Consider the following 22,159-nt stretch of genomic DNA (forward strand, 5'->3'; position numbering starts at 1 on the left):
GCAGTTGTATACATTGCATGCACTGTCTTTTACAACAGGCGTGTCATGTGAGATGCAAAAATTGGGCAGATCTCCTTACTATCACGGGGAACCTGGGTTTCAATTTGCAGTGGAGAGAGGAAAACTTGACATGCATCACGTATATGTGTCCACAGTTAATAGTTAATATGTTAAAATTGTTTTTCTTTTTCATGTTTCTGGGAGTTGCTCCTGAAAACAGTTGTGAGGCGCTTCCATGGGCATGATTATGTGTTTTTAATCCACTAGAAGGAAGGGGAAAGGGATTCACTGAGACCAGATAGATAGGTTCCCCACCCACATCTTAGAAACTGGGCAAAGTCTCTGACCTGATAGGGCCCTTTGGTAACCAGTCTTCACTGCTGATTGCTTAAGGATCAGGGGCCAGTTCAAATGTTGGCCACCAGAGGTATGTGGCATCAAGTGCCTCTCCTCCAAAAGAACTGGTGTCCACAACTTGTTTGCATTGAACATTGTTTTCCTGATAGTAGCCCACAAATGTCTGAGGTCAACACACAGCCTCTGATCCAGACAGGTCAACAGCTACTGACGCAGACTATGCTAATGCTGCTTTGCTTTTTTTAAAAAAAAAATGCAAATGAAATACAAGCTAAATCCAGGGGTTTTAAGGGCAGGAAATGCCAGGGCCTCAGCCAAACCTGCCTGCCTTGACTTGAAAAGGAGATCCACAGCAAGCAGTGCTGTCTCTAAATGAAGGCTGGGGACAGATCACAAGCCCTCCGTCACAAAGGTTGTGGGAATGGTGCCAACAGCCAAGGGAAGAGGGTGCAGGAGGGGCTCTTGCCAACAAAACCCACTTTTGTCAAAATTGCTACAGTGACTTCACCCTTTCACTGGGGAAGGGAAGGGGAGGGATAATGGTCCCTTTTCTCTTGCCTGGGGTTCCCCCTACAATGGCTCCAGTCAGGGCTGCTTAGTGGAAGTGTCAGAAAGGGGATGCTGTTGCCAAGGGAGCAGGGACTGTCATGAGGGGCAGGACCCCCACATGGTGTCAAGGTGAGGTTATAGCATAGAGAGAGACGGAATGGTGAGATGTTCAAGAGGCTGTACAACTTGGAGATTCAGTTTTATTTGAAGAAAAAAGGAAGACAATAGACTTAATGGTGTTTTTCTAATATTTGGTTTATTTGCAAATATATAAGCATAACGGAGAGAAGCTGCATACACACCCCACAGAACATAAGAAGAGCCTAGCTGCATCCTGTTCTCACACTGGCAAAGCCAAATGCCCCAATGGAAGCCCACAGGCAGGACCTGAATACAACAGCACTCTCCAAACTCGCAACTCCCAAACAACAGGTATTCAGAGGCATATTGCCTCCAACAATGGAGGCAGAACATAACCACCATGGCTAGTAACCACGGATAACCTTCCGTTGATCTGTCTATTCCTCTTTTAAACCCATCTGTGTTAGTGGTCATCGTATGTGAGCAAACCTCATAACTGAAATATGTGCGGTGTGTTTTTCAACCCTTTAGGTAGAAAAATCCCCTGTAGAGTATTTGTTTCATGAAGCCGGATGTTCCCCAGCAGGCAATAAATTAAAAAGCAAGCAAGACTTTTACCATGACAGGCACCATCTTGAATCCAGCCAGGCTGTGTTTGGTTTCCATTTATTCTGACGTAATTGGAGAAATACTTCAAGAAAGAAGCCCGGAAACATTTCTCTCATTTCCTTTTCGGACAGACACTCCTCTTATTTATCTACTTTGTGGCCTTCATTGTGTTCTGTTATCTATTTCACAGCCAGGCTTGAGGGAAATGAAAGTTACCAGTTGATTTTGGTGGGTCTACTCTAAGTTGGAGTTACTTGGACACAACCCTTAAAATTTCTCGATTTCTAGATGAACACAAACAACTGAAACAACTTTGGGACAGCAGACAGCAGATGCCAGCTTTGTGTAGCAAATAAATAAAGTATAAAAACTGCCTTTGGGATTAGATAAACTTCTGTAGTCTGCATTTTTTAGATTGTGTTGATTTTTCCATGGAGTATCTGAAAAAAGGACCAGCCACCCCAGAAGCAGAGGTTTGAGGCAAAATACCTTGAGGTCTTTAGTGCTGGTCGGCAAGGAAAAATTAGTCATATAAAAGGAGAATCCCTGGATGCCAGGATCCAAGATTGTGGCAAGTACTCTTTGGTGAGAGAACACCAGCAGAGATTTAAAACCACAAAACATGCAGCAAAGTAAAACATAGAAATATAGGCTGTTAGACCTTTATAACAGTCCAAAGTAGTCCACTCTTCCCCCAACATAGAAAAAGACAAGGTTGGTAAGTTAAAAATTGTTTCTTTACAAACATGCCAAAGGTCAGGTTCATGTGCTTTTCCATACATCAGTCAGAAAACACAGGCAGTACAACTTGGCTTAGTTACAGTGGTGAAAGTTCCTAAATTATTGGTATAGGAACTCAACAACGACTTGTAAGAGCCATGCAGTCTGAGCTGCAGCAGCCAACTCAAAACCCCTTCACGTGCCAAATTTCTCAGGCAGACTGGAAGGAGAACAAAGACTTGATTACCTGTTCCCACTCAAGGTGAGCCAAGCCTGGTATTAATTAGACCTAAGCATGATGGTTATATGAGGCTGATTATCCCACATCTACCTTGCTTTGTATTCACGTTGATGAATGAATCAATACAATTTCATTTACTTTAGCTGTTAATCAGGCAGGGAGTGTCTCAGGCTTAGCAGGATGTTTTAGAGAGATAATAAAAGAGACTCCATGGCACACACAATACAATGGAACAACAACCCAGTTTCAAATGTAAATGAATTTAACTGAAAATTTGCTGTCATTTAATTAGTGGTGGCTGGTGCCCATTGGAATTGATAGAGGGGAAGGTAGGGAGTCCTCACAGTAAGTGGATCCAGAACCAATAATAGGCTGAACCAACTAATTCCAGTTTTGTTCTGCAAGGGACAACACAGAGATGCAGGTGCAGGAAGCTGGCAGGCAGGGTCAGCCTCTGGACCAGTTGCAAATAAGACAGGCAGGTAGAGTTGGGGGGGGGATGCCTGAGGGATTCTTCTTCTTTCTTTGGCGATCACTCGTAGCTGAGTAAGATTGTCTTCCTTAAACACGGCTTTAACAGTGAGTCCGTAAGTGACTGTGGAGGCCAATTCTGGATCCATACATCCTTCCACAGTGGGGACATTGGTTTCCGGGCAGGAGTTGATCACAGTGTGGATTTGCCAAGCATGCCTTTCTCTTAGCACGTTTCTACCTTGCGTCCGGAGTTCGAGTGTCTTCAAAGCCTTCGAAACCTTTGGTAAAGGCTGTTCTCCAACTGGAGCGCTCACAGGCCAGTGTTTCCCAGTTGTCAGTGTTTATACTACATTTTTTTAGATTTGCCTTGAGACAGTCTTTAAACCTCTTTTGTTGACCACCAGCATTACGCTTTCCATTTTTAAGTTCGGAATAGAGTAGTTGCTTTGGAAGATGATCATCAGGCATCCGCACAACATGACCAGTCCAACGAAGTTGATGTTGAAGAATCATTGCTTCAACACTGGTGATCTTTATTCTTCCAGTACACTGATATTAGTTCACCGACTGAAGTTGGTAGGCAGAGCTCCATTTATCTTAACAGAGCAGTCTCCACTGCATTTAAAGGTAAAGGTAAAGGGACCCCTGACCATTAGGTCCAGTTGTGACCAACTCTGGGGTTGCGGCACTCATCTCACTTTATTGACTGAGGGAGCCGGTGTACAGCTTCCGGGTCATGCGGCCAGCATGACTAAGACGCTTCTGGTGAACCAGAGCAGCGCATAGAAATGCCGTTTACCTTCCCGGTGGAGCATTTAGTAGTGCCCAAAATCTGCGCTCTGGACAAAACATGGTTCAAAAGTTGGCACCCTCCTCCGGCTTTTGGCTTTTCACAGAGTCCCATTCTGCTTCCATCAAGCTGGGATGAGCAAGGAAGTGGGATATAGGGAGTTCAGAGCAATAGGGTTGTTATGTTTATTTTATTTTCTTCTGGCAGGATTCATTGCTGTGGGACGCATTGTTGTGTCAGTTGCCTTGAAAAGATTAGTCTGCATAAAATGCTGCATCCGTTTAAAGGCAATTCCAGGGCACAATCTAGTTGGCCTTAAGGTTGCCAACTGAGCAGGGAGGGAAATGCCCAGCCTGTTGCTAGTCAGTTTTGCGCTACAGAATAATCAGTTGAATCTTTTCCCACAGCACTGAGAATTTCCCCGAGATTATTTCCCAAATAACTGTCTGCAGACTGAAATGGCAGAAGAGCAGGGGCAGAATGAAAAATTGGCCGCTCCAGTTTTGGCCTATAAATATACCAGCGTCCTTTATGGATACAGCAAGGAACTGAATGTATACCTTTCCTTTCCCTCCCCCAGTTATTATCAGTCCCACCCCCTGTGAAGTGTTCCCACTGAGATTAAAATTAATTAGTGCCAATTACAAATCAGATTACACATATCCTCTTGGGGGTCAAAGCTCTTACTGAATGAAGCTATTGCCAGAGGGGGCGTGCGGATATTTAGCACAAACGAAATGGGGGCTGGAAAGTAATGTTAATTTCCACACATGCCAAACCATCAAAATGCCTTTCTGTGAGACTGTGAATGGTAAGGAGCTAGGGGGAGATAGGCTTTTCAGCATTCTCTGCTATAACCATTGGACACACATCAGGAATCATGGCTTGTCATGGGCTGTCTGTTGCTGTGTTCAGTCACACTTAGGAATGAGAGAGGAATTTCATTCAGTTCTCATTTAAAGGCAAATAATCTATCTAATTTGCATTTTCTGAAACAGCATGTGAAGCAAAACACAACCACCCTTCAAAATTTGAACTTATCTGAATTCTGAGATACAGTTCTCCAAACCATGTTTACAAAAAGTAAGATATACTGTATTAGGGGAAATGGCTGCAATAGTTAAAATAGCATACAAAAAGGCATTAAGAGGGAATCAATTGCAAAAAATTGCCCATCAGTAAAAAAAATAAAAGCATACAAAAATGTGTTTATTAGGAGAAACTCAATAGAATGGTGATGAAGTTTCATGAGGATTTATTTTTTTAAATCACAAATTGTTGTAGAAATGTGAACTTCATTTAAGATGGGAAAATGAAAAACTGAGAAACTCAAAGTTGGCAGATCCTTCTATCATTTTCAGAGTGACAAAATACATTAGGAACTAGCATTTATAAGGACAGCTATTGTTCCAGAGCATATAGCAATAAAAGAAAGCAGGGAAGCGTGTACTTTAGTGGCACAGAGCAACAAGCCCCCATAAAAGGATAAAACTCTCATATACACACTTTAGTTGCAAGGTGGCATTGGGCCAGTTCCTCTGGTGTATTTGCCTCAAAGGATTTCTTCCTTTATCTATTTCGACGGTTTCATCTATCTTCCTTGTTACTGCTGTCAGGATCCTAATCAGATTCATCAGTCTCTTTTTCTTCTCTCCGTCTCAATCCCAAATGAAACTCTTCATTCGGCAATTTTCTTCTCCTGTATTAAATTGTGACATAACCAGCAGCTCCCCAGCTCATGGAGGCTGTCAATCAGCTCGCTTGCGTTTATTACACACTGGTGTCAGAATGGGATTAGCGCAAACCAATTTGTGCTCTGCGGAGGCAGGGAGAGGACTAGGGAAGGCGCTTGATCTGAAAGCGGCGGAAGGGGACAGCCACAAGCCCCTAGCTGGTTAAATGTAGGAGTTTTTAATCGATTAAATCTACATATGTTCGCATTCTAATTATAAAATTATTCCAGGTAGGAAAAAGCCTACTTTGCTTTTACATGTCACGGTAGGCCCTAGTGAACATTTGAACATGAGCGGTATCAGGCCAGTGGTTCATTCAGTCTAGCATCCTGTTCTTGCAGTAGCTAACCAGATACGCACTATGGGAAAATCAGTAATGTAAATGGATTATGTTTAGTGGTCACAAAATGCAGGGCAGGGGTGAGAGGATGAGAATGGAATGGCATACCTTCCAAACAAGCATGGCTGGCTTAAATTGGCATCCTGAACCGGAACACTGCGCTAATAAGTAAAATCATAGAATTGTGGAGTTAGAAGGGACCCCAGGGTCATCTAGTCCAACCCCCTAAAATGAAGATATTTTGCCCAACGTGGGGCTCAAACCCACCACCCTAAGATTAAGGTCTCATGCTCTAGCGACTGAGTTCTTACTAATATTATTACTCCTCTCGTAGTAATAATAATAAGTTAAAGGCATAAGGATTGGATTCACTGATTTTTCCGGCAGCCTAATCCTGAAAAAGAAGCGTGCCGGCATCAGACAAGGGGGCAGGCTGATAAAGCAACCGGTTCGGGAGCTGCCCGGAGCCGAGGAGAGACACAGCAGCAGGCAGCGCCGGCTTTGCAAAAGCAGACTTCCTTCCGGGAGGCGGCGGCAGAGAGGTAAGGAGCCTGGCTCGCTAGCTAGGCCCCCGATTTCGGTCCTTTCCAGACACACACCCCTTTCCGATCTCGCTGTAGCGCAGCGGAGAATGAAATCGAGACGCCTGCCCGGGCGGGCGCACAGCACCGCGCGTGGGCACCCTGCAAACGGGGCGCGCGCGTAGTTCGCAGTCTCCCCTGCCGGTGGCGCGGGGCGCCGAGGGTTAATCCGGATCGAACCGACGTGGCGTCGCCGTCACTTGCATAATAGGCGACTTTAATTAGGCAGCCCGGAATGTGCCCGGTTAGCAAATGCGCAGATTAAACGCTGATTGTCTTGGCTAGGCGCGCGCGCACGCAAGCACACGGTTAACAAATAACACCAATAAAGCATACGAAGCGAGCTCCATTGTGACGTCCGGAGCATAACAGGCATGCGTTTTAATTGGTGTGCTAATTCAGCCCTCTTGGCTTCACGTCGCTTTCAACAGCTGGGGGGAAAGTGGCAAGCGAACCCATCTGTTCCCCCCTGGGTAGTAACAGTTCCTGTCTTGCTTCCTCCCAGCCTACCAGAAAGAAAGGGATATGTTTTTTATTTGTTGGGAAAACGAGCAATAAAATCATACAGATCGAGAAAAGATTGCAGTATAGGCATGATTATAGTCAAATGGAGCTTCCGAGTATACAGATAGTCTACCCTTGATTACTTTATACCAGGCAAGGCTGTGAGATTCTCAGAAATGTCTAGCCAGCTGGTGGTGGTAGATCTGGGATAGGGAACCTGTGGTCTTTCAGATCTTGTGACTGGCCGGTGGTCAGGGAGCTGAAATCCAGCCAAATCTGGAGAGCCACAGGTTCACCTTCACTCTGCTAGATGGACCTCTAGTGTTCTGATGTCATGTAGCAGCCATTGGTACACAAGCAGACAGAGCTGTGGAACAGACGACCTCAGAAGGTGGTGGACTAATTCATCGGAGGTTTTAAAACAGAGGTTGAATGGCCATCCATCAGGGATTCTTGATTCCTGCATTGCAAGGGATTGGACTAAATTACACTTTGCATCCTTTCAAACTCTACAGCTCTATGATTCTATGAAGTCTACACACACTCAACTTCTAATCTGTATTGGCTGAGCTGCTGTGATATTCTGAACTATCTATGACCATTCCAGTTGCTCAAGGAGAGTTCGTAGTCCAGTTACTGTGAGGAAGGATGCTTGTCGGTTTGCCTGGGATTAAACCTTCATATGGACTTGATGGAAGGGAACGCTGCTTGGGAGAAAGTCTGTTTCAAAGTACCCTTAAAGTCCAGATTATTCTATAAGAATGGTAACCTGCACCTGGGAAGGGAGGTTTTGTTCTGGCCCGCAGAGGAAACAAAACAGCTTATATTATTGTAACTCAGGGGCCGTAGGTCGGTGGCAGAACATTTGATCTGCATGCAGAAACTGCTAGCTTCTCCAGGTAAGGCTTGGGATCTTCCCTGTCTGAAACCGTGGACAACCACTGCCAGTCAGTGTAGACAATACTGAACTAGATGGACCAATGGCATGGTATGAGGCAGCTGCCTGTGTTTCCCAGCAAGCTGAGCTTCAACACCTCATACTGTAGTGCTGTCTCTTTTACTGTAAATACTTAGTTGTACATTCTCTCTTATTCCTTGTAAATTTAAAATTAAACTAAAGTGTATCAGACACCTTCTGGAAGTGTGAAGCCAAGATACAATCACCTAAAACCCCACACCTTCCTTCTTAACCCTCACCCTTCCTACAATAACTAAATCAACTATGTACACACTGTATCTTTAAAGCACATTATTTCCCTGAAAGACCTCTGGGCCCTGTAATTTTCCCTTCACAGAGTAACAATTCCCAGCAAGCCTTAACAGGCCACAACTCCCAGGATTCTTTTGGGGAAGTCATGTGCTTTAAATTTATGGTGTAGGCACAGCCTGACTCAGTCAAATATAAGGTAGGTTCCTCTGTTTTGACTCTTTTATTGATTTCTAACTCTCTCAGACTTGGCTTATTGTTAATTCAGTGTCTGTGCCAATTAACACTTGCTAGTGTATTTTTAATGAGTATGCTAATTCCCTTTTGGATAAGGATGACATTGATTTAGATTTATCTTTGTGGTCCTTGTTAACCCTTGGGGTGCCAAGTTTCCAAGTGTGCTTAAATCTCAAAAGTCAAAAGAACCCCAAAGCAGAGTCAGGGTTGCATGTGAGAACTGCAGGCTTCTGTGCAAAGTGCATACTTCATGTCACGCCCTCCTGGGCGATAGGGAGCCAAGAGGTCCTTGCTCTAACCCATAGTCACTACTTTCTATCGGTGCTGTTTTTTAATGACTTGGCCACAATTTCTTCTGTGGGGGTGGGAGAAAGCTGCACAGATCTGAATATTAAAACAAAGGAGTCAGGATTTTTATTGGCTCTGCTCCTGTGCCTTTAACAGCAGCCTGACATACCAGGAAATGATTTAACAGTTTAAGTGTGTTGAGCTGCTTTATAGAGGCGGGGGAGCTGGGCCTATACAAAAAGTTGGCAACCTTGCTCTTGGGATTTTTAATTCCTACTGATTTCTGTGCATCAGGCAGCTGCAAAAGGCACAGGAGCAGAGCCAGAAAACCACAATAGCAATCCTACTGTGGCAAAGAGACTGGGGATATGGGTGGATAACTTTTATTCTTATCTTCCAGGTGCCCTTAGATGGACAGAGCAGGCAGAAGATGGATCCTGATATCTCTCTCCTCTTCCAGTGCCCATCTCCCAAGGGCATCACAGAGGCTCAGGTCCGAGCTGAGCTCTCCCCACTGTATGACCGTCGCCCACTCCCTGGCGACAGGGCCCGGATTGAGACAGCTTGGGTGGCACGTCGCCAGCAGAGCCCATGGCTCTTTGACGGAGCCAAATTCCGTCTCCACTCTATCCAGCTGGAAGGGGACATCTTGACTTTCTGCCTTGGTCTCACCTGCTACAAGGACTTTGTGGGCACCAACTTGGCGGACGCAGCCGGGCAGCTCCAGGAGCGTGGGCGCGAGGACTTGGGGAACAGCCAGGCCTACCTCGCTGAGCCCCTGGGGGTGGGCGCCATGCTGCAAACAGCAGATGACAAGTTTGTCTTTTTGCGACGGAGTCAGTGCGTAGGGGAGGCGCCTGGGAAGATCGACATTCCTGGAGGCCACCCTGAACCGCAGGTTGATGGAATGCCTGGTTTTATGTCTTGGGGGTGTTGCTGTTAACAAATGGGTCAAATTTCAGTATTGTAAGAAGCAATATAACAGGCATCAGCTTTGCAGCTTATCCCAAGGGCTCCCCTGAGTCCATCTCCTTAATTAAGGTGGACCACAGCTTGGAAGTTCTCCTGCCACTTTAGCTTGGAGGCAGAGCATCTGCTTTGCATGCAGAAGGTCCCAGGTTCAATCCCTGGCATCTCCAGGTAGGGTAGAGAGAGCCTCCTTGCCTGAAACCCTGGAGAGCCATTTGGGCTATAGAGAATGGAGCTGTGTTCCTTGAATGGGCCTGTGTTCTTCTTACTGTGCCTCGCTTTGCAGGTTGTCATGGAAGATGCCGCCTTGGAGGGGCCTGTCCGTCACCAGGACCTCCCAGGAGAATCTGTGGTCAAGGAGTTGTTCTGCTCTGTGCTGCGAGAGATCCAGGATGAGGTGAGGAGAGGGCAGGGAAAGGGGAGCGGCCAATGACTAGGCTGCCCTCCCCTCCTCTCTGAACCAGCTTTTGAGAGTGACTCTGAACCAGCTTCCCCCTTCCCTTCCCAGGTGAACCTTCCACTGCCCACCCTCAGCAGCCCAATGTTGCTCGGAATAGCCCGGAACGAGACCAGCGCAGGCCGCTGCAGTGCTGAATTCTACATCAGGTAATGTGCTGAATCCTGATCTGAATAGTAGGCCTCCCTCTTCACTATCATCCCGGTATCAAGCTGTGGTTAGTTATGAAGAGTGCATTGATTTTTTTTTCCTGCTTAAGAATGTTTTTGTTTTATGCATTATATCCAAATGATTCCACGAGCTGATGGGGCAACACTGTAGGAAACAACCCTAAAGAAAGATCTTTGCCAGGCTCTGAAAGGAGAATAAGGTAGCTGTGCCAGCCAAATCACCCTGGAGTTAGTGTCCCACAACTGGGGTGCCACCACTAAGAAGGCCCTCTCTCTGGTATACATCTACCTCATCTTTGATGGTGGTGGCATTCACAGAAGGCCCTCTGTAGATCACAATGCATGGGTACATAAGTATGTATGGAGACAGCTTGCCCTTCAATATTAGAAACTCTTCTATTGAGCTCCACCCAATAGAGGCTCATCCATTCTTTGTCCTGCAGCTCAGCTGCCCCATCAGAGTACAGCCTCAGCTTCTTCCTCCTTTACCCCACAGTGTGGGCCCTGCCATGGACACCTCTTTCTCCAGGCCCAAAGTCTCCCCAGTTTAGTCTTCAGCTCCTAGTCCCTACGCCCACCCTCAGCTTCGCTGGTTGCTTTCTTCTCAACTTTGCTATTCATTCATTAATTCAGGTGCAGTCTCAACTCTGAGCAGGTGAGGCACCATTATGCTATCGGGGGCCCTGAGGCCCAAGAGTCAACCAGCATCATCTTTGTTGACAGAGAGGTAAGTGCTGGAGCTGGAGGCAAAAGTGTGTAGCTCGAGGGTCGGCAGCCTTAGACCTGGGTGTCAAATAGGGCCCTCCAGGCCTCTCTGCCTGGCCCTTAGGCTTCTTCCCAAGCCACACCCCCTCACCGGCCCTGCCTTACACACCCTCCTTGAGTATTTTTTGCCTGGCTGTCCTTGAACTCTGATTATGCACATAATTCTTGGGACCCAATTCCTAGTTTATATTGGTAAGATTGGACAGCCAGCCATCTAAGCATACAGGAACCTCCTAGCTTCCCCATTGGCAAGTGCTAAGGCCCCTTTAAAGAAACATATGCCTCCTCTGGACTCAATTTAGAGTTAATTAGAATACATTAAAATGAAGTTCATCGTCCCCCTTTTTGCATGCCAAGGCACTGTGACCCTGTCACCCCCAATATAGTAAAATAACTAGACAGGACAAAAAGTGTAAGTGTCAGCCCCATTTACTGCATCTCTTTTAACATATGGCTGCCTTTTTCTCTGTGCAGGATGTCCTGACAATGGAGCAGAGCGGGGACTTTTGGAAGGAACTGTGCCCATCAGCCAAAGGGGCCATTGAGCTCTACAGAGGGGTCATGGGCACATGCCAATGACAAGCCCATTGGGAAGAGGTACTTTGAGGAAGTGAACTACTCTCTCAGGGACTATTCAGAATTACTTTACAGATCATCCAGTTACCCCAAAATCACCAGCAGTCCTTTGGCAAAGCAGGAATATTATGCCATGGATATGGATAGTGGGATTATTCTCACCTCCCAAACCTCCCTTGAAACTGCACTGGCTGAGACCAGCCTTAGCGCCTTGTGAGCCCTGTCGCTGTGCCTGTTTGTGCAACCTGTTTCTCAATAAAGTAGTATTATTTTTTAATTATTAGTTTTCTCACCCATGGTGTGATTTCAGGTTTCCTAGCATGCACTGGGCCTTTCTCTGCACCTGCAATATCCTCTTCTCATCTCTGTTACTAAGAGGTTCCTCTTCCCCCTATATCAGATTTCCCAATATATCTAGGTCTGGTGCACCCTGTTTGTACAAATTATTTGCCAAGAGAAGTGAATTCTGCAAGCAATGTTGCAGGGTGGAGTGCTCAGTCTTCCAGTCATGCCCTTTCCCAGGATACTCCATTCCACTGTTGGGCACAGCAAATGCTTCTAAGTACCAGTTGCTGGAAACCATTGGAAAAGAGAATTGTTGTTGTGCTTGGTTCCAGCTTGCCGTCTTCCCAGAGGCAACTAGCTGGCCACTGTGAGAATAGTATGCTAGACTAGATGGGCCACTGGCCTGATCCAGCGGAGCTTCATCTGGAGTGATTTTAAGAGGAGAAAAAACAGTTAAAATTAGGAGTCATTGTAAAATGTCCATTAACCTAAAAAAAAAGAGCAAGAAACCAGAACTGCAGTAAAACTCACCACGCAATCTCATGGGAGGCTTTTAAACAGAGGTTGGATGGGCATCTGCCAGGGAATCTTCAGCTGTGACTCCTGCACTGTGATTCTATTTTCATAGTAATTTCTGTTTCTTTTGCACGTGCAAATCACAAATGTGCAAAGAAATGCCGTAAAAAGGGCCCAAGATGAGAAGGGCTCCCCAACCGCTCAATGAACAAAGCTTGCTCCCTCCCAGGAATAAAAGGGGCAGTGAGGCCGGACCCTCTGTCTGTATGCTACATTTGCACATGATCACCCTACAGCTATGGAGTGTCTCCAGAGTTGTGCAAGAGCCTCAGAAGACTGAGGAATTGGGGGAGGGTGAGCAGGGTGGCGTGAGAGCAGTTGCATTTCAGGGATTTAGCTGATCTTCCCCCAGAGCGTTGCTTATCTGGATTACTAGCAGCTTGGAGGCAATTAACAAACGGGGATCCAGGTCCCCCCACAATCCCACTAGTCTTTCACCCACCGCCTGAAGTGGATTAGTGTCTGAGCTGTGACCCGAGGTGCTCAGGTGCTGCATTTACTTGGCTATTTCTGCTTTATACAGGGGACAGCCCTCCCCAGCCCCCATTACACAACGGACACGGCTTCAATCCATGGTGGGTTGCCAACTGTTGAGGGGGAAGTGGCCCAGCCTGCTCCTGCACATTTAACAGCTGCTTCATCTGTCTAAAGCAGTGTTGGCCAAACTTGGGTCTCCAGCTGTTTTGAAACTACAATTCCCATCTTCCCTGACCACTGGTCCTGTTAGCTAGGGGTGAGGGGAGTTGTAGTCCAAAAACAGCTGGAGACCCTAGTTTGGCCAGCACTGGTCTAAAGGAATTGAGAGGGAATCCCCCCTCCAATGACATGAAAGGTTAGCTTGAACACCTTGCTAATGCCAGCAGATCAAGCTGCGGTTGAAAACATAGGTGCATGGGCAAATAATAAAAGCTGGCAACCTGTAATCCATGTAAAACTCCAATCTATCAGACTCCAAAAGGGTGTAAGATTAGGGTCAACTTCACACACATTGCGTTTTTCTTAACTCTGATGCTTTTTATGAAGCATAGTTAATGCGCCCTACAGTTTACAGAGGCAAATAGTTCTCTGCCTCAAAGAGTTACAATTGGTAAAAGAAGGCAACACTCCACACAGCCAGAACTTTTCATGCAGTAATTTGAGGCATGGGGGGATGCTGCTTAGCTGCAAGAAAGAAACAACTACCTTTATTTTCTTGTTACCCTCTGCAGAATTTTCTGTTTTGAGAACCTCAGTTGGCCCAGAAAAGCTAGTATGAGAAAACGGCTCTTGACAACCCATTGGCCTTAACTAGTAGCAGGAACTGTGTTTGAGGAGCAGGGTAATTGGTGAAGGTACAACTGAAGAATCCCCCCACCCCTGCTGCTATTGCCATTTTATAAAGTCTGTGGAATTATGCAAAAGGGTCTTCTAATAAAACTCTGTGGTTTTAATTTATTACATGTGAAGCTAATATTATCTCAGATTCCCTGAGGGCAAGGTGGCATTTCCCTTGGCACGCCTTACTGCCTCTTCCAGAAGTTCCATCCACCTGCCAGGAAAAGAGGGGAGAGAAAGACTCACTAAAAGCCCCCAAAAAGAATGGAATAGCTGCGATTTGTCATTAGAAAGGCAGATATTAAAGAGACGCCCCATATTAATCTCAGCAGCATCTTTGTCTGGGGGAGAGGGTACCAATATCTATATATATTTTATATATTTATATTTATATCTGTCTGCCTGGATATTTTTGGGACCCACCTAATTTTTGTGACTGTAGGTTGTTTTAAACTGCTACTAATATTGTGTTCTGTTGTAACACACACCCTAGGACCTTAGGGTGAAGGGCAGGTAATAAAATATAACATTAACAATTATCTATCTATCTATCTATCTATCTATCTATCTATCTATCTATCTTGCTATCTATCTATATACACTGTACACACACACTTTTTAAAAAAACACAACAACCACAGGTGTGTGTGCACATGTACAGAAATAGCTGGACACCTGCCCAGAATGGAAAAAGGCAGCAGGAAACAGGGCAGAGCAAGGCAGAGAGAGGAGCAATTGACAGCTGGTTAGTAAAAACAACTCCAAAACACATCCTGGATACATTCCATCAAGCTCTGCCTGCAACTGGACAGCAAACAGTGGAATAGCAACAAATATCCATGACTGAAAAAGCAGGAAAGTGGGAAAGGTAAATGTGCCACACCCACAAAGAAATTGTTCCAGAACTGTGGGCGAAACAACAGGTAAAAAAATCTTACATATTCTTTTCTGAAGGTGTTGAGGCAACGAGCTCATACAGATGGGTTACCAATTCTGATGTGCAAATGACAAAGATAGCTCGCGGATCTGGACAGAGAGGAGAGACAAGATGGAGGAAGAGGCAACCACACCAGGGCTGGCCTGTCTAGCTTACAACCTTTAAATAAGGAAACATGGTTTTATCCCATTTTACCTGTGACCACAGAGCGAATCAGCACCACATTCAGCTTGAGGACGGGGCTGATCGTTTGCCAAGTGCCTGAGGATCCCCACACCCTCTTCCTGTGGCACTTGAGAATGAGTCTCTCATCCTTCCTCTGCAGGAGCAGCAGGAGATTTTCCAGCAGCAACACGTGCAAGTCTAAGAGAGAGGCAGAGATTTTGGAGTGGCTAACCAGCTCTGCGTATCCAGATAAGAACATCAGGAAAGTTTGGCTGCAGATCAGGCCAAAGGCCCAACTAGTCAGAAGAACAAAGGAAGCTGCCTATACCAGTTCAGGCCACTGGGGTCCATCTAGCTCAGTAATGTCCACACTGACTGGCAGCAATGGCACTCCAGGATCTCAGGCAGGAAGTCTTTTCCCCAGCTTGACCTGGAGATGCTGTTGGGGATTGAACCCGGGACTTTCTCCATGCAAATCAGGTGCTCTGTCACCAAGCTAGGATGGCCCTTCTTCTGAAGGCAGTCTGTCTGGGAGAGTCTTTTAATCTGTCGCCTGTTGCTTTAGAATTTCAAACACCATTGGAAGTTTTGATGTTTCAATAGCTGATGCTTTAGTTGTTTTTCGGGGTCTTGTTCTAAAATTGCTTTTTTCTGTCAAACTTTCTGCAAGCTGCTTGGTTCATCTAGCTCAGAAACCCAGCCAGATGGGTGGGGTTTAAATAATAAAACTATTACTATTACTATTATTATTTGTCTGACTGGCAGCAATGGCTCTCTTGAGGGTTTGGAGCCTTTCTACCACCAAGCCACAGGGCTGCCCCACTTGGATTACTATTAAAAGTGGGATATAAACAAAGTCAGTGAGAGCGGAACTGCAGAAACCTCCACTTTGAGAGGCCTGTACCACATTTGTGTGTTCGTTGAGGTGAGGTTGACAGCCACGTACCCACAGTCTTGTCTTTGCGCAGGCGCCAGCGCAAGGGGCCCTCGTAGATCAGGCAATGATTCCGGAGGTCAATATTCTGGACAGACGGGACAGAAAAAGGCAGCGTTTTGAAGAGCGGGGAAGTAATATTAAAGCAGGAACTCAGGCAGAGGGCGACGATGGGGAGGACCATACCTTGAACTCCACTGCCAGTGCGTTGGTGGTCCACTGCAGCGAGGTGGTGTCCAAACACATCTGATAAGTCTCCAGGCGATGATGGTTTTCGGCCTTCTTCACAATCTCTTTCACACACTGAAGGATTTCCCGGCATTGGTCCCGAGCCTGGCACAGCTTCTGGTGCTCTGAAGACTGCCCTAAGCAAAGAAGGTGCAGAGAGAGAGAGAGAGAGAGAGAGAGAGAGAGAGAGAGAGAGAGAGATGGGCTGTCACACTGCTGTTAAAGTTTGTTTCTATTTACCAAAAACTTGGAGGCTGCTTTGGAAACACAGGGGTGGTTCCTAAGTGGTTCCCAACACAAAACAGACACAACACTGCATTTAAAGGAAAAACAACCTTGGACAGATGAGCAGCACTGCAGTAGGAATACATAATCCCAAGCAATCCTTGTTATCTCATAAGAAAGTTGGCCTCTGAACAACCCTTGCAACCCTGCAGCCCCACCGTCTGCTAATACTAGCAGTGGAGGGGTGTGTATAAATACCCATATACCATCATCATTGATGTGTGTATTCACTTTCCACAATAAGCTACGCTCCATGTAGCCCACAACATCCAAAGGTCACAAAGCATAACATTCAAATTATAGGCGATATGACTCTCCTCCCTCTCCCAGCACACACATAAATATGTAGAGACAGAGATACCATCAGTGTGTTTGATAATATTATCCAGCAGCAAAGGGTAGTTTGTCAGCTGCTGCATTTCGGAGAGGATGAGATCTTTCAGTTGATGGTGGCGGCACTGGTAGTTGCTCTCTGCTTCCTGGGAAGGGGAGACAGACAGACAGACAGACAATATGCTTCTGTGACCATATGGAGACTGGAGGCATGTCCTGTCTGTGGGCTTCCCTTTGGGGCATCTGGTTGTCAACTGTGAGAACAGGATGCCTATGGCCTGATCCATCTGCAGGGCTCTTCTTTGGTTCTTATTCTTATGGTGGGGGTGTAGGTTTGCAAAAGACCCCTCCAGGGGACAGTTAGAGAACCACCCTCCTGATGAAGAGGAAGTGCAGAGCTTTCAGGAGCCTTGAGATCTGGGTCTATGGCAGGAAGAACAACAACATGCCCCAGGAAAAGAAGGAAAGCAGGAGGGGGAGACGTGAGTCCAGTGGCGTAGCGTGGGTTGTCAGCACCCGGGGCAAGGCAAGTAATTTGCGCCCCCTAACCCGTGGATTTGCGCCCCCTAACCCCCAGATGTTGCGCCCGGTGCGGCCGGCCCCCCTGCACCCCCCATGCTACGCCACTGCATGAGTCAATGGTGGAGCTGTCTTGTCATTGTAAAAACTGAGGCTGGAAGTATGTGTATGGCTGGAAGGGGGCTGGAAGGGGAGAACAACGTAAGATGAGTCTGCTGTATCAGGCCAATGCCCCATCTAGTCCACCATCCTGTTCTCACAGTGGCTAACCAGATTTCTGTGGGAAGCCCACAAGCAGGATTCAAGCACAAGAGCACTCTGCCCACTTGCGGATTCAAGCATTATTCAGAAGCACTACCGCATTCAGGGTGGGTAGCAGGGAGAGGAGGACAGGCCTCTGGCCCTCCAGAATGGAGAAAGAGCCCTCCAAGGACTTCCTCTTGCACTCCGCACTGAAAGTGCAGACCCAGAATCTGAGACAGTCCCTCCCTCCCCCTTCCTTAGCGTATGAGCACACAGATACCTGAATGATGAGCCGGAATCGAGTGTCCTTCTGCAGCTTGGTCTCGATCAGCTCCAGGGCCTTGGACTGGTTCACGCAGAAGTCAGAGACAGCCTGTTGGATCTTTTCACGTGCAGGCCCACCAAACTGGGGGAAAGGAATAATAATAATAATAATAATAATAATAATAATAATAATAATAATAATTTATTTTTACCCTGCCCATCTGGCTGGGGTTCCCCAGCCACTCTGGGCAGCTCCCAACAGAATATTAAAAATACAATAAAACATCAAACATTAAAAACTTCCCTAGATGGAAGGGGGCAAAGGGGACGGGGGAGAGGAAACACTTCCTGGTTAGAATCAGGCAGGTCAGGAAATCAAGGGGTCAAACTCAACTGGAGCCCCAAACACTGCCTACGCACACAGCCACTTCACCCGCAGCAGCCCAGCCACTCAGGGATTGTTACCTGGGAAAGCATGAAGTGCCCAATTTCATGGATGATGGGCCCTTGTTCTTGAAGTGTTTTCATCGATTCTGACAGAGAACCTGGAGAAAGGACAGGAGGAGGGAATGGTGAGAAAAGAGGCCTGGGGAAATAGCCACAGCAGAGGTGGGGGAGGGAGAAGGACAGACATGGTCTCTATCTCTTTTTTTTAGAATCATGACCCCGGTAATGGGCCTCAAAGCTGGCCATTACAGATTGGCAGACCCTCCAAGTGTCCCTATTTTCCAGGGACAGTCCCGGGTTTACAGAAGCCGTTCCAGTTTCTGATTTGTTCCCAGAATGTCCCGCTTCTCCTTAGGACGTTCCTCTTTTCATTGGTGAAATGTTGGAAGGTATGGAGTTATATGACCCCTAAGCCAAGGGGGTAAGTAACTATACAACCTTTAGTAGACATCTGAAGGCAACCCTGTATAAGAAAGTTTTTATTATGCTTTTATATACGTTGGAAGCTGCCAAGCATGGCTGGGGCAACCCAGTTAGACGGGCAGGGTACTATTATTATTATTATTATTAATATTATTGTTGTTGTTGTTGTTGAATAGGATGTCCCTATTTTTATCTGAGAAATGTTGGAGTTCTTGGGGAGCGCTGCTGTTGTGCTCAGGTCTAGATGAGGCCCCCTTTGGCCTTATCTAGCTGCCTCCTGCAGGGCTCTTCTGATCTTCTGCTCCAATGGTCCTCCTGAGCGAGGGCCTTTGATGGAGGCGACCCTACTCCTGACCTGCCCATGAGCAAGCAACGATCTGTGCGAGACACAGGATGGGGGCCAGTCCAAAGGGGCTCCGACTGAATAAGAGAGGCAGCCTTACTGTGAATCTTCAGCAGCTCTGGGAGGTTGGGGAAGAGGAGGGCCAGCTCCTCCTGCGAAAGAAGTTTCTCCCTAAACATGCGCTGATAGAAGAAGACAGTCAGGACACGCAAAAGCCGCAGGTGAGAGGCTTCTGTCACAAACAGTTCTGTGCAAAGAGGGGGGAAGAATGTCAGCTAGAGGTCAAATCCCAGCAGGATCCAGGAATGAGGCAGCTAAAGCAGGTTAATTGAAAAAAGCCTTGGGTTCTGCCTTTCAAGAGGAGACTGATCATGTTTCTTCCTGTACTGGTAGCAAGCCCATGGAGTTGCTGTTGGTGGAGCATTAAGAAGCTGCCTTCTTCAGTCAGACCCTGGTCCACCTGGCCCAATGCCTACTTGTCTCTGACTGGCAGGTGGCTCTCCAAGGTTTCTGGGGTCTTTCCTTCTCATTCCTACCTGGAAATGCCATCGGATATTGAACCTGGGGCCTTCTATATGCAGAGCATGTGTTCCACCAATGGGCTGTGGCCCTTTCACTTAAAATAAAACAAGATTCCAGTTCTCATAGTCCCGGATAAAGGGTGCTGATTTAAATGAGAATGCAGGAAGCTGAGTGAAATACCATTGGACTCTCTGGCTCAGTGTTGTCTATAGTACTTGGCAGAAAGTGCTCCTCTAGAGGGGTTCAGGAAGGGGACATTCCCAGCTCTACCTGAAGATGCCATCAGGAATCAAGCATGGGAGCTTCTGCAGGGAAAACATGGTCTCCACCACTGAGCTATAAGTCCCTTCCCCAGCATGGGCACCAATATGCAGCTGATAGCTCTGGTTACCAGCGCAACACACACAAACACCATTCATCTATGGATTTCCCTTCCTCCTCAGAGACATTACAGCACACTTCAGGGCCAATAAGCCTCCTTCCCACCCTGCTCCCCTGGCCCTGTGTCAGAACTTTACGGGTGTCCATCTTTACTGACCCATGTGGGTCTTGCCTGGAGGGAATTTCACTAATGGCAATTTTTAAGAACTAAAAAGTTCCAAGCTACGTGTACAGCCAAGGACCCTCTTCCTAGGAGAGATCTCACTAGGCGCTTATTCCACTTTTGCTTAAAGTAAGTTGAGATCCTTCTAGAGCCCCATGACTTTCTGAGGGTAACCCAAAGTATGAGCCACAGAATGACCTCCTCACCATTGATGGCTTCCTGGTGGTCAACCTCCCGCTGTGGCAGGGAAGACGCAACATGGCGGCCGACAGCGTCTTTCCACTTCTGTGAGCTCAGGTCCGACACATAGAAGAGGTCGTCCCCCAGCAAGGAGGGGAGGGAGGGGTCTGAGGTGGACCACAAGTTTGGGGTCTCGATGTTCCTGCGGGGGATTGAGCAAATGGGAGAGGCAGGGTGTCAAAAGAGGGTCTGCTAAAGCTTCTCTGGCCTCATACATTGATTTTGGACCTTTCTTGGGGCTCATAGCATTAAGGAAGGAGACACGGATTTCCATTGTCACATTCTTGGTGGACAGACATTTTGCATATTATGTATACTTTACCATTTGATTTTACTGTATTTTTAGTTGTTTTGAGACACTTTAGTAACAAGTGATTAATAAATTTAATAAATAACAATGATACCTCAGTGGGACCCAAGGGAGTGTTTTTATATGCAAGGCTTTCAAGCTGCATTTAAGCCCCTCTGGGGCTTCTTCCATGACTTTGGCCAGCAGTGAACATTGTGGATGTGGAAGAGAGGGAATAAATGACAGGAAGCATGTTGAATGCAAACAAGGAGTGTCTCCCCCTTCTCCATCACCACCACTTCCACCCTCCTACTGACAGGAGGGCCTTTGTGTTCCTTGTGTTCCTGACCACTCCATATAAATGGCCTCCCTCAACCCCGTGGCCTCCAGATGTTGTCGGACTACAACTCCCATCAGCCCCCAGCCAGCATGGGAGTTACAAGGGTCTAATAACCGATGAGCATCTTCAAAACTGGCCATAGGGGACCACCCAGCTTCAAGATCTCTCCCCTACCCCCCAACTTTACCTTCTGTGAAAAGAGGACAAACAGCCTCCCATTGTGCAATGGGAAACGACAAATTGCCTGCACTTTCAACTGTACTGAGGAACACAGATGTCTATGCTTTCAGCGGATCCAAAGTCAGATGTCTGCACTTTCAGGTGAGCCAAGGAAGACCAGTGTCTGTTCTTTCAGCTGATCCAAGGCTCAAAGCAGACTCCTCACCAGGCCTCCTGGGAAACAAATATGAAGGATCCCACTGTCGGTTGTGAAGTCAGAGCCTAGCCTATCCCTTAATTTACCACCCATCCTGCCCTCTCAGGGCCAGGCAGCTGGATCTAGGCTACCCTTATAGTTAGTTCCCCTAAACACCCCCCCAGCCCCACATGCCTCTGGGACATCAAAGGAAATAAGGAAAGCCTTTTAATTTTAGTATGTGGGCTTCATTGTATTATGGAACCAACTTCTCTTTCAACTCAGGTACACACCCACATTCACAACATCTAGGCATCTTTTACAAGATACACCTGTGCTCCCAGGGACCTTTCTTGGTGCGTACTTTTATGATTACATGAAAATCCTAACTTTCCTCAAAATAACTCAAGGAGTTGTATGTGGCGCTCTGCCCCCACCACCACCTCCAAATTATCTGCACAACAGCCCTGTCAGGTAGGCTAGGCTGAGACTTGGCCCAAGCTCACCCAGTGAGCATCACGGCTGAGTGTGGATTTGAACCCTGGTCCGGAACGAACCGCTACACTCCAGTATATTATAATTTCAACTACCCTTCCTCGTTTGCTATCTCCAGGGAGAGAGATGTGGGAATCCCTTTCTCCTCCCTGACAGACCTTCTGAACAAGGGACTGAGGCGGGTGCTCCTTGTGTTCACCTGGCACATTCGTATAGAATAATGCATGTCCACCTGTACTAGTAATTGAGATGACACTGCATAAATAGGTGGGTATATTAGAAGATGTAAGGTAATGTTCAATAGGAAGGGGGAGGTAGAATGTTAGTGGTGAGTGATGATTGGCTGAGCCGGCATTTGAAAAGTGGTTTGAATGCTGGGAGGGAGGCGGTTGAGAGTCAGTTAGAGCCCGGAGATCAGAGAGGGAAGAGC

The 22,159-nt window shown here is 46.8% G+C and overlaps 2 protein-coding genes across 9 annotated transcripts; one reads left to right on the forward strand and one right to left on the reverse strand.

Annotated features, from left to right (window-relative positions):
- Positions 1-141: 141 nt before the first annotated feature.
- NUDT22 (nudix hydrolase 22) lies at positions 142-11,925 on the forward strand. 4 transcript variants are annotated; one of them, XM_083477745.1, is made up of 6 exons: positions 142-6,436; positions 9,112-9,609; positions 9,967-10,077; positions 10,189-10,286; positions 10,941-10,962; positions 11,547-11,925. In XM_083477745.1, exons 2-6 carry the CDS (start codon positions 9,142-9,144, stop codon positions 11,649-11,651), a joined length of 804 nt encoding a protein of 267 aa, XP_083333871.1. In that variant the 5' UTR covers positions 142-6,436; positions 9,112-9,141; the 3' UTR covers positions 11,652-11,925. The 4 variants fall into 4 exon arrangements, with proteins under 4 accessions (XP_083333871.1, XP_083333868.1, XP_083333870.1 ...); XM_083477742.1 differs by having other exon boundaries at positions 150-6,436; positions 10,941-11,034; XM_083477744.1 differs by lacking the exon at positions 142-6,436 and adding an exon at positions 6,499-6,847 and having other exon boundaries at positions 10,941-11,034.
- A 1,989-nt stretch (positions 11,926-13,914) lies between these two features.
- On the reverse strand, positions 13,915-22,095 carry LOC310694571 (rho guanine nucleotide exchange factor 11-like). Of its 5 annotated transcripts, none has more exons than XM_083477736.1 (12): positions 21,962-22,095; positions 21,067-21,272; positions 20,217-20,392; positions 19,045-19,191; positions 18,197-18,276; positions 17,748-17,873; positions 16,734-16,851; positions 16,046-16,224; positions 15,872-15,947; positions 14,956-15,123; positions 14,762-14,849; positions 13,915-14,037 (listed from the first exon to the last, which is right to left on the reverse strand). In XM_083477736.1, exons 2-12 carry the CDS (start codon positions 21,096-21,098, stop codon positions 13,962-13,964), a joined length of 1,266 nt encoding a protein of 421 aa, XP_083333862.1. In that variant the 5' UTR covers positions 21,099-21,272; positions 21,962-22,095; the 3' UTR covers positions 13,915-13,961. The 5 variants fall into 5 exon arrangements, with proteins under 5 accessions (XP_083333862.1, XP_083333865.1, XP_083333861.1 ...); XM_083477739.1 differs by having other exon boundaries at positions 19,045-19,126; positions 21,929-22,027; XM_083477735.1 differs by having other exon boundaries at positions 21,929-22,027.
- Between the last annotated feature and the right edge of the window lie 64 nt (positions 22,096-22,159).

The sequence above is a fragment of the Podarcis liolepis genome, assembly GCF_965112155.1.
Source record: "Podarcis liolepis genome assembly, chromosome: 15".
NCBI lineage: Eukaryota > Metazoa > Chordata > Lepidosauria > Squamata > Lacertidae > Podarcis > Podarcis liolepis.

Coding starts and splice junctions, on each gene's coding strand:
- LOC310694571 (XM_083477736.1), bottom strand. CDS start 21,098: ATGGGAGGCTGTTTGTCCTCTTTTCACAGAAG. Junction 17,874..18,196: donor GGCACTTCATGCTTTCCCAG/GTAACAATCCCT, acceptor CCTTTCCCCCAG/TTTGGTGGGCCTGCACGTGA. Junction 15,948..16,045: donor CACTGGCAGTGGAGTTCAAG/GTATGGTCCTCC, acceptor CCGTCTGTCCAG/AATATTGACCTCCGGAATCA.
- NUDT22 (XM_083477742.1), top strand. CDS start 9,142: ATGGATCCTGATATCTCTCTCCTCTTCCAGTGCCCATCTCCCAAGGGC. Junction 10,078..10,188: donor TGCGAGAGATCCAGGATGAG/GTGAGGAGAGGG, acceptor TTCCCTTCCCAG/GTGAACCTTCCACTGCCCAC. Junction 10,287..10,940: donor AGTGCTGAATTCTACATCAG/GTAATGTGCTGA, acceptor TCATTAATTCAG/GTGCAGTCTCAACTCTGAGC.